Source organism: Anthonomus grandis, chromosome 9 (genome assembly GCF_022605725.1).
Source record: "Anthonomus grandis grandis chromosome 9, icAntGran1.3, whole genome shotgun sequence".
NCBI lineage: Eukaryota > Metazoa > Arthropoda > Insecta > Coleoptera > Curculionidae > Anthonomus > Anthonomus grandis.
Window position 1 is genome coordinate 26,208,984 of NC_065554.1, and position 11,130 is coordinate 26,220,113.

Below are 11,130 nucleotides of genomic sequence, written 5' to 3' on the forward strand. Positions count from 1 at the left end.
CTAAATCATATTGAGCAAGTACTATTGCACAGAAGCCATATGGTCGCATTTCAGTGATTAGAGAGTATTTGTTTGATTGGATCTTTGTTCCTAAATTTAGATACTTGATCAGTTACAAAAAGGCTTAACCCATTAATAAATAAACTAATAAATAAATATAAAACCTTTATATCAAACACAGGAATGAAAATTATAAATAAACATTAACAATTAAATACAAAAAATGATTACACATCACCTTAATCGGTCATATAAAAATGCACAATAATTGACACAATCAACATCAAAAAAGCCACTCCGAGACCAAGTAAATACATAAATTTACTAGAATCTGTTGATGTTATTTTTGATTGCACACAAGGTACTTGGCTTCCATAATATTGGGCAATATCTGGAACGACCACACTATTAAACTATATCAAAAAAAATATAGCAGTCTCTTACCTGCTTGCCCTTCCAAATCCAATAGCTCCAACTGACTGTCAGCTTTAATATCCAACAGTTCCTCCAATGAGGCTTTGACATCCTCCGGTCCCTCACCAGGGAATAAATAGTCTGATATTGTAACATTACTTTCGGGAAGTGTTATTAATACTCTTCTGGGTGGTTCATGGACACTGTTAATTTCTAAAAAATTCTTTAAGTTGATTTATAGAAAGGAGTGTGTAGGACAATTTAAGTAAAAACTGAAACATTGAAAAAAGTTTCAGAGATTATTTAGGCATCCAAAGGTTAAGGAAGAATAAAGTATTTAAGGGTCAAGTAGCTGACTACATAATTCAATAGAATACCGATCAACGCAATGGGAATAGACATGTACTATGTACTCGGTCTCTTCTATTGCCATTTGTGAGTGTTTAGTGTTCAAAGTATATAAGTGTATCATATAGCTATTGTCAGCTACTTTATCCTCAAATATGTATTTTTTCCCAGTTAAGTTTGTGCGAATTTGACCAAAAAACGTGGGGGTAAAAAAGTATGGGGAATCCTTTATAAAAAAAATCAAACCTTCGCCTAATTCTTCCTCAGTCAAAGAGTCCCAATGCATCTCCATTCTAGTAGATAAACTGCGCATTAAATCTTCTTTAACAGCGACGATGGCATCACCAAAACTGGCTTTAGCATTTAGCCACAATCTCAAGGAGATTTCTCCTATAATGTGTATTTGGCCACTGATAGATAGTGGCTCTAAAGAAGTGTAATTTTCCGGGTTTTTCTATAAAGTATATGCTATGAAATGAGGTAGTGTATACGCTTTTTTTAAGACTTACACATTTTTTAAATATAGCCACTGGTATGGGTTTGCTGCAATCATCGTGGTTGTCGATTTTATTGCTAGAGCCTCTGGGGACTTTCTTTTTTTTGCTCATGTTTTCGATTTTTTCATCAGGGTCCTTAAGGTCGTTATCAAAAAGGATTATTGCAGTTTCTAAATGTTTGTTGATGTCCTCTAAAATTACCTTTATAGGCAAAAAGTTTCAATGAAAACATATATGTATATGTGACGTGCAGATCATATTAAACATTTAGAAGTTGGTATAGGTTATTTAAAAATGCAACTATGTAATTTATTAATTTCAGCACCTAATGCATCAATCTTCAACAGATATTTTAAAAAAAACACCTGAAATTGCCCCAGAAATGACTTTTTTTAACTGTTATCTGCATAAACTAGAAATGAATTCAACTGCCTGAAATAATGAAAAAAACTATTTTAACTTATATAGTTATAAATTAAACTCCAAGTCACAGGTCTCAAATATAATTGAGTGATGATATATTTGGAACTTTAACAGCCGAAACTAGAAATAAATTCAACTGCCTGGAATATTAAAAAAATTCTTTTAATTTCCCTAAAAATATAAAAAACAGCAGCATATGCCCAATAAAAAAAAAACTTCATCCATGAACTGACTTTTTTATCTACATAGGCTAGAGATAAACTTTCTCTAAGCTAGAGATGAACCTATCTGGCATAATCAAAAAACTATTTTAACTTCCCTAAACCAAAAAATAACAAAGGTGATTTCAATGAACTGATTTTATTTAACTTTCAACTGCAGAAAAGAGACACTGCATAAATATTGTGTAAATTCTAAAAAGTTTGAGACAATTATTTTAAAATGAAAACCGTCTCCAAGAGACCAAACAAATACTTTTGAAAAAATGCGTAAGCCATAGAGTTCCATAAAGCTCCATTCTAGGGCTTTTTTATTTATCAACCTATTTTTCATGCTCACGCAACTTCTTGCTGATGCCAATATGAAACCAATACTTCTCTCATGTCCAAAGAATCATGTGCTAACTTAAAAGACTGGACTGTTTCACACAGATTATGTTTGAATGAAGCCAAAATCCAGCTGATCCATTGAGTATCTTGGATCTAACTGTAAATTTCATTGAACTGGCTGGATCATGTTGAAGATTTACGGTTTAATTGTCCAGATGCATATTCTGGTTCTGTGACAATGGGGACACTCAGGGTTGCTTATTCAGCTGCTATCATTCTATAATAACATATTGTCTTATCAGGTGGATGCACATGTCTAAGATGTTTGCATTGCAAAGATATGTGAGCTCATTTGGGCTACAAAGTATTGTAAATCTCACTTTAGGGAATTGAAAATTCTTACTCTACCCTGTGCATATATTCTAGTGTGCTTATTATATGTGCCTATAAAAATGCGGGTAGATATGTGACATAATATGCTGAAAACCACCAGCACTACCAGAAATGATAATAATTCCTCAAGTCCACCTTTCTAGTTATTTGTTAGTTTTATTTAGTACCTAGCATTTGCTGTATTTTGTCCTATAATTTTGGATTATTATTATTTATTGGTTTGACTATTGCATTAATAACAATATCTTGGGTAGAGTTACTGAAGTTAAAGATCTCAGTGTGTATATTGATAGTGGTTTTAGGTTTGATTACCATATAAATGCTATTAGAAGTAAAGCTATTTTAATGACTCACTTAGAATCAAAAGTTGTTCTCAGTTAAATATGACAGAACAAATTATGGTATGAGTAGTACATTAATTAGACTGTGTAGACTAGCCAATAACCACTGTAAAGATATTGACTTTTTGTACACCTTTCAGAATATTCCATAATTCACTTGTGAAATGCCTTTATTAAAGTACTATAGTTTAAATATTTTATTTTTTGTTTAAACTCTTTTCTTTTTTTATATATATATAAAAAACTATGTACCCAAAATTGGGAAACTGTTAATAAAACTATTATTATTTTATTATATCATTACTGGATAAATTTTGTTATTGCAATTTTATTTATAATACTTTGGTTTCTATTTATTGACGTATCTAAGAGCTTGTACTTTTTGGCATGGACCGCATGGATAAATAAATAAATACAAGTCATAATTACAGGTGTTAAACAAAATAATATAATAAATAACCATCATATTTGCAATAAAAAAAAAACAAAAATTGTTTATTCATCCCAAAACTAAAATAAAAAATTTGGCATATTCAATGCTAATGGTTTACTTCTACTATTACCCTCCATAGAAGTAGAAATTTATCATTTGATTTTAATTAAAATTTTGCAAGACTATTCACCTTACCTTAATATGTTTCCTCAAAGGACCTCTGCTATCCTCCTCCTTCAAATGATAAACATGATCAATCTGGTATAAACACTCAAACCCGACTAATTTAACTCCTTTTTGGGACAGCTTCAATTCTACTGGTTGCACATTAAAAGTATCAACGTCATAAGTTTTTGCTAAACATTTCAAATTCTTTGGGGAATATTGTATGATAAGTTTCTCATTATCACCGTTACCAAACAAGTAACTCTGAGCTTGCAAAGTTTTATTGATACCATTAAGTAATGATTTTAGTTTTGAATTAAAGGGGGTTAATAATTCCTCGTCTGAGACAATGAAAATGCCCAAGACGTACATTCCCCCCGGTAACATCCTGGTGGTTTGCCGGGCATGGTCGGCAATCCAACCTTCGTTTATGTCAGTGACGGTTGTTAGGTTTTGAATAGTTTTTTCTTCGTTTTGTGGGTCCGAGGTTTGGAATGGGGGCGTTTTTGCTAAATGAATTAGGTTGTATCTTTGGGCAGTAACCTAAAATATGCCTTATGAGGTGAAATAGGGGTGAAAGGTCAAGAAAATATGTTTACCTGCCCAAGAACTAATCCGATAGCGCATTTAAAGTCGTTAGCAATACTAGCTAAGTACTTTAGTAAATTTTCATCTCCTTCGGCGTATCTCACCATTTCTTTTTATAATTTTTCAAAATAATTAACAAAACACGGATTTTCATACGTGTTTACAAAAAAACCATCTGTTGACGTTTCCTCTTCTTCTTGGTTCGTTAAAAAATATTATGGCCTATGCTACTCGCACCATCGTTGACATTTTCCTATACGAAACGTTACAGCTGATCAGCTGTTTTTGGCTATTTATAAGTTGACGTTATTTATTTTGTTCTTTCTGTTTACAATTTGAAATTTCAATATATTTTTTTGTATTGGGTGCATGTTAGTTTTTCTTTATGTGACAGGAAAAACACATTCAATGCAGCTATATTCTCGCGAAAGAAGACCATAGACCCAGACTAAGTTTCAATTTATAAGTGAAGTGTTAATTTATTTAATTTTGATTAAATCGGTCTTCAATGTAGGAAAGCACCGATGTTTTTAAGAAATCATCGGTGAAACGAGAGTGATGCGAAGAGTCCGGGATAATCGTCCGTTTAATCCGAATATCAAATTATTCCGAATCAACCCGGATATCTAAATCGTTCGGATATAGGTAGAAAAGTTTATAAAGAACCGGCTGCTCAATATGCGCACAAACCCATTTTTCAACACAAAATCGATAGAAAATTCGGTGGCAGAGAGAAAAGACGACCGCAATATATTTTCTCTCGCTTCTTATTAAAGAAACCGCAAGAACAAAGCAGCCGCCGTACTTCGTTTCTTTGTACCTGCCGGGGATTTAAAGCCTTTGACGTAGCCTGAAGGCCTACTCAGTGTCGTCTCGTACGGGAAGTGAGTTAATCGTGTTATAAGGCATTTAAAATCTGTTGTGTGTTTTTTTTTAAAGTATAATAGTGAAATAGACTATAGTTTTTTTAGTTAGACTATCCGATTTTTATTGTAAAAGGTAAGTAAAATTGGTTTAAATTATTCAATTGTCTAATAATTAAAAAAAATAAATGAAAATTAATTACTGTTAAAAATTATATTATTTAAAATATACTTTCATTTTAAGTAACAAAATAATAGGTATTTAACTTGTAGGTATATATGTACAGCCTAGAGTGTGCATGTGTATATTAATTTTTTTACTTTCTAATTTTTTTTTAGATGTCACCTAAGAAAGTAGGCAAACAGGGACAAATAATTCACAGCCAAGGGAGAGAGATTATTTCAGTTAATTCCAAATTTACTACCTAATTCCGTCCTAGTATTAGACAATGCAGCTTATCACAATGTGCCTGTAGTCAAGAATGTTACATCTGGAAGTAAAAAGCAGGAAATAGTTGACTGGCTCAAGGAACGTAATTTTACATTTGATGCAAAACTCACCAAGACAGAGTTATATGAAATAGTGTCTGAAAATAAAAAAAGTATCCTGTAAAAACCAAGTTGGATGACCTAATGGAAAAGCATGGACATATTGTGTTACGCTTGCCTCCATATACCACCCAGAGCTTAATCCGATAGAAAAAATTTGAGCAACTGTTACGAATTGGGTAGCAAACAGAAATTCCACATTTAAATTGGCGGATGTCGAAACTTTGACAAGGCAGAAATTTGCGGAAATTTCGAATGATGAGTGGATAAATATTTGCAACCATATAGACAACATAGAAAAACAATATTTCAAAAGTCATCACCTTTCTGATGAAGCATTGGATTCTTGAAAATTTACAGTAAATACAGGCTCATCTGATGAAGAGATCGAATGGTCTTCATCGGAAGAATCTGATTTAGGTTGTAATACACTATCTGATAGTGAATAAAAATATATAATATGTAAAATAATGAAATAAAACTTTAAGCTTATACCAATTTGTTTCTTTACACAAGTCGTTTAAAATACCTAATCCTTAAAAAAAATGCGAATAAAGAATAATTTTCAGCTTAAACTCTAGTACAAATAAATATTAATAATTTCAACAAGTGTGCCGCCTCCACTGTCTTCAGACCTCGACATAGTCATCTGACCCGATCGATAGAATAACGAGATGCGCGGATTTTGCCGCCTGTTGATGTCACCGGTTCAATATAAACTTTTCTAACTATACACGCCGCCCGTCGTCCGACAAATGACAATGAAATAAAAGCTTGCACGAGGCTCACGAAGTTCTACGTTTCACCGGCTAAGAGAATCCGAATTAAATCGTCCGAACAAATAACCCGGCAATATCGTCGCGGCGCCTTGTGTAAATATTGTTTTATCTATCCTTATTGTACTCATTTAGAAACATAATAGACAATAGGAAAACGCCCAAATTGCTTAAGGGTCGTCTGACCTTCAGAAGTTTTTTTTGTAAAAAACCCATTTTTCTATGAATATTTTGCATCGTTTAAATATACTTGATTGATTATAGACGGAGAGCTGGCTACATAGATATTGCCCGCATCAGGTACATGGCTAATTTATATTAAAAATAATAGTATTAGTGTAGACGAATATAAAAATGAATGTCTGCCATTGCAAAACTGGGGCGCAAAGGGGGGATACGCAGTGAAAGGGGTGAATTTTGGGTGGGAAAAAATTCATAAGGTACAGGGATTCTATGTACGGGAAAAGTTTTGTTATATATTTGAGAAAGTGTAAAAAAATTGGCAGACATTTTCCGAGGGGCTAACTCGCCGGCAGACTGCGCTAAAGATTGCAAAAATTAATTTAAAAAAAAGTCATAAGGTACATGAATTCCAATTATTGTATTTTAAAGTTTAAACATTCCAAAAGTCATTTACAAAATGGCAGACAAAAAAATGAGGGCTAAAGCCGCGGCAGACGAGGTTAAAAAGTGCGCTGCACATCAACATTTTCAGTCACATTCGCAATCGGAATCTGATTCGGACGTGATATCTCCTTCGCTATCGATATATTCTTCTTCATTTGATTCACTTTCTGCATTAGGGTCTTCATCGCCTGTAACAAAGCACAAAGTAAAATAATTTTTAGACATTTAATAAAATAGAAAAGTTATATGTTCTGTGGATAAATATATTACCTTCGTTTGTTCCAGTATCAATAATATCTTGTATTGTACTAGGCAGCTGCGGTCCGTCGAACCATTTAAATGTATAATTTCCCTCTACTAATATCCATCCGCAAGTTTCTGGTCGTAAATATGATGGAATTTTCTTATGAGCATTTTTCCATATTGTAGCAATATATTTGGTTCTCAATAAATGCTGCGTTAATTCAGCCTGGGTAGGAGGTAAAGTGGATGAGTCAAAATTCTGCAATTTTTTTTTCTGGAAAGGTTCCTCCAAATCATTGACCTTATAGGCTTTTAAAAATAAGGCGAATCGCGCATCATTTACGGAGCTCAACAACGGAAAGTTGTACAAATTACAGATGAACTTTTCAAGAATCGGGAAAACAGCGGTTTCATCACAGTCTTCATGTCCAATTTGGCCGAATGCTTTTTGTAAGTCTTCATTTTTCTTTAAGATCTGTAAAGGACGTTGCTTTCCCTTACGAAATAATGCGGGATTAAAATCGCAGCCAGTTAGAGCATGAAATCCTGGCAGAGATTGACACATTCTCTCTCCTAACTTTTCATGCAACGCCGATACGTCAATTATTCGTTGCTTATTCCAAACCCCTGTTTGAATATAAACTTTGCTATTGTGTTGTACGTGAATCATATTAGCCAACATAATAATTAAGATATCCGTATCTGAGCATTTTATTAGAATGTTCGCTGTTGACTCGATATTGCACGCATGATATACTATTTTTGAATCCGCTTCTTCATGCAAATCGAGAGTATACTTATCATTTTTTGAAAATAATATGCGTTCATTCACAGCTTCATATTGATAACAGTTATCAAAATTGAGTAGCACTTTTTTATTGTGAAAGAATGGAATTAATTCGTGATTTTGCCAATTGACGATTAAAAATTTCACGAGTGCTTCTTTGAAAAAGCTATTTCGGAGTTCTTTATTGAAGTCTGATGGTCTTGATTGTTCAGGTCCAGAAAATTACCAGAGGAACCGCTTCGCTGAGATCTTTCGTAATCTTTGATAGATGGTGACCAATATCTATCAAAAATTTTCCGGTCATGCAATTCAATTATTTGTAACTGCTTGGCAATTTTTTTTTCAATCTTTTGAAGCAATTTCGTACTCGTTATTAAAGGTCCGAAACTATCATATTTCTCCGAAAACAATTTATACAACGCACTTTTGGCATACTGTACTAAAAATTTTAAAGAATAGCATTGCTTCTTTCCTATTGTATTTTCAGCGATGAAAGAATACAGTTCATTGTCAACTAACTCATGAACGTTTCTTGCAATATGCCAATCTGACTGTTTTGGCTCCGGAGCCGCAATGTGTTTTTTAAAATACATCAATTTACATGTATTATGGTAATAAACAACACGATTATCCCCCAATCTGTCGATTTACGATAATGTTTCATTGTCATTTAAGGCAGTTGCATTTGTGACAATTTTTTCAATTAAAATTTCACTTTCAGATCGTATCAAAAGAAGCGCTTTTTGCCCTTGCTTCTTCCTTGCTTGATTACAAAACAAACAGATACCTGCATTCTTCAATTTTGAATTTTCAGGTTGTCGTTCCACATCTAATTGTTCATGTGAAAGTTGACTGCCACTGAATATATCAGACGACCGAACGTTATCGTCATTTTCTTCTGAAACATTTATATATATATTTAATACATCAATTAATTTTTTTTAAATATTTTTAAATACCGATGCACATTTTAAATATTATTTTCTATTAAAAGTATGTGCATACTATATAATATATAAACAAAAAATATATTACCAGCTGAATTGTCGCATTGTGAAATAATAGATGTGGAACCTTGCGGAAAATCATCTCCTATGGATTGATTACTCACTGTAAAAATTAATAAATCGTCCGATAATTTATTTCGCGTTTAAATATAAACGTACACAACATAATGTATGTAAAATATATTATTACCTGCCGAATGTTCGGCCTGCGGAGACGCAGATGCCTCAATGGACGTGTGACCTTGTGAGGATTTTGCTACTTCCAATTGATTGCTCTCTGTACAAATTGATAATAGTTCGATTATTTATACCGAGGCGTAATTAAATTTAATATAATAACAACTTTCAAGGAATATTGCAAACTTACCGTTATATTTATCCAAATATTTATTTTGGATGGATGTAAATGCTTTATAGCAAAGTCGATGATAACGACTGACACCGTCTACTATTTCTGGTAACACAATATCACTGTATTTCAAATCAAAAGCGACACGAACTTTGGAAATATGTTGGCACTTTTTTAATTTGTCTTCTTCGAAAATTATTATTTTTTCACTGATCATGCTACAGTTAAAAACGCACTTCTTCCCACTCGTAGCCATGATGTAAACGAAATCAAAAATTTTGAAATATAACCTCTACTCTCTTCTACGTTTTGGAATATACTAAACTCTCAGTGGCCTTGTGCGGCATCACTTTGTACTACGTCGCTTGCTCTATTATACACGAAAACATCTGCTTCCCCCCATCAACATTTATATTATATTCCGCTCCCAAATATACCTATATAAATCTGGGACCTTATACCTGCGACAAGTAATTTGGTTACTTTCGCTTTCAAAATTTTGTGAGCATTTACCTTCACTTTTCACAAGTGAAGAAACCAAATACTGACTAATAATAATTAATCGTTTAAAATAAATTGATATACTTATAAACAACCATAATATTAACGTTAAAAAAAATCAAATTGTTTTTAAAATTTCCTAAAAATAAAAGTTATAAAATAATCAGTTTCATTGATATATTTCATAAATATCGATAATAATTCTTCTGCACTTAAATATCAACAATGTGACTAAAAATGTTGATGTGCAGCGCACTTTTTGTCCTCGTCTGCCGCGGCCTTAGCCCTCATTTTTTTATCTGCCATTTTGTAAATGACTTTTGGAATGTTTAAACTTTAAAATACAATAATTGGAATTCATGTACCTTATGATTTTTTTTTAAATTAATTTTTGCAATCTTTAGCTCAGTCTGCCGGCGAGTTAGCCCCTCACAAAATGTCTGCCAATTTTTTTCAACTTTCTCAAATATATAACAAAACTTTTCCCGTACATAGAATCCCTGTACCTTATGAATTTTTTCCCACCCAAAATTCACCCCTTTCACTGCGTATCCCCCCTTTGCGCCCCAGTTTTGCAATGACAGACATTCATTTTTATATGCGTCTACACTAATACTATTATTTTTAATATAAATTAGCCATGTACCTGATGCGGGCACTTTCATGTAGCCAGCTCTTAGACTATTACATACATAATTAGCTATTTTAGTTTTAACATTATGTAGAAATCTAGAAATCAAAAATAGAAAAATGAGTTGCATAATGCATACCTTATATTCGAAAAACAGCTATAAAAACGTTTATCGGACGGTCGAGTATCGAGTCCGAAACATGGCATGATTTTCCGAACAGGCGAGACATCGAGCGGATGAATTCACCGAATTTTCAATTCATCCGAATCAATATCGTCCGGATTTTTACAACACTAACGAGAACTCACCTTTGAGACTTGACAGCTAGTAGTTGCTATGGTTAGAAAGGGCGGCACCACCGACCTTGGAACAGCTGATATTGACGTAACCGAAAATCATGCGACATGCCTGTATAACGTTGAAACAGGCAACACAGATTATTTCCGTTTCGTTAAAAGGGGGTTTTTGTTACAGACGAATGCAATTGCGAAATGAATGAATACTGGCCATAAATTGACAAAGAAATGAATGCAACATTTTCATTCATTAACCTAAACCTTCTAAAAAAACTAAGGACATCCATGCCATAGAGATAATTAGTCCAAAATCAATGACATCAATGTTTTCCTCAAATATAACTTCTAAT

General features: G+C 33.0%; 2 protein-coding genes across 4 annotated transcripts; both read right to left on the reverse strand.

Moving 5' to 3' along the window:
- Positions 1–152: 152 nt before the first annotated feature.
- On the reverse strand, positions 153–4,357 carry LOC126740595 (protein odr-4 homolog). Its single transcript, XM_050446685.1, has 6 exons — positions 4,162–4,357; positions 3,593–4,105; positions 1,272–1,460; positions 1,009–1,216; positions 445–627; positions 153–391 (listed from the first exon to the last, which is right to left on the reverse strand). Exons 1-6 carry the CDS (start codon positions 4,255–4,257, stop codon positions 240–242), a joined length of 1,341 nt encoding a protein of 446 aa, XP_050302642.1. The 5' UTR covers positions 4,258–4,357; the 3' UTR covers positions 153–239.
- A 2,572-nt stretch (positions 4,358–6,929) lies between these two features.
- Positions 6,930–9,640, reverse strand: LOC126740599 (uncharacterized). Of its 3 annotated transcripts, XR_007661952.1 has the most exons (4): positions 9,193–9,640; positions 9,031–9,105; positions 7,236–8,893; positions 6,930–7,153 (listed from the first exon to the last, which is right to left on the reverse strand). XR_007661952.1 is itself a non-coding variant. In XM_050446692.1 (2 exons), the coding sequence occupies exons 1-2, from the start codon at positions 7,888–7,890 to the stop codon at positions 7,050–7,052; spliced, it is 759 nt and encodes a 252-aa protein (XP_050302649.1). In that variant the 5' UTR covers positions 7,891–8,900; the 3' UTR covers positions 6,930–7,049. The 3 variants fall into 3 exon arrangements, 1 of the variants encoding a protein (XP_050302649.1); XR_007661951.1 differs by having other exon boundaries at positions 9,031–9,640; XM_050446692.1 differs by lacking the exons at positions 9,031–9,105; positions 9,193–9,640 and having other exon boundaries at positions 7,236–8,900.
- Between the last annotated feature and the right edge of the window lie 1,490 nt (positions 9,641–11,130).

Bases quoted from the DNA above. Each gene is read 5' to 3' on its own strand.
- LOC126740595 (XM_050446685.1), bottom strand. From the start codon at position 4,257: ATGGTGAGATACGCCGAAGGAGATGAAAATTTACTAAAGTACTTAGCT. The intron at 4,106-4,161 runs GTAAACATATTT...GGCATATTTTAG, and splicing joins TCGGATTAGTTCTTGGGCAG to GTTACTGCCCAAAGATACAA. The intron at 1,461-3,592 runs GTAAGGTGAATA...TTGCCTATAAAG, and splicing joins CTTTGAGGAAACATATTAAG to GTAATTTTAGAGGACATCAA.
- LOC126740599 (XM_050446692.1), bottom strand. From the start codon at position 7,890: ATGTTGGCTAATATGATTCACGTACAACACAATAGCAAAGTTTATATT. The intron at 7,154-7,235 runs GTAATATATTTA...GCTTTGTTACAG, and splicing joins TGATACTGGAACAAACGAAG to GCGATGAAGACCCTAATGCA.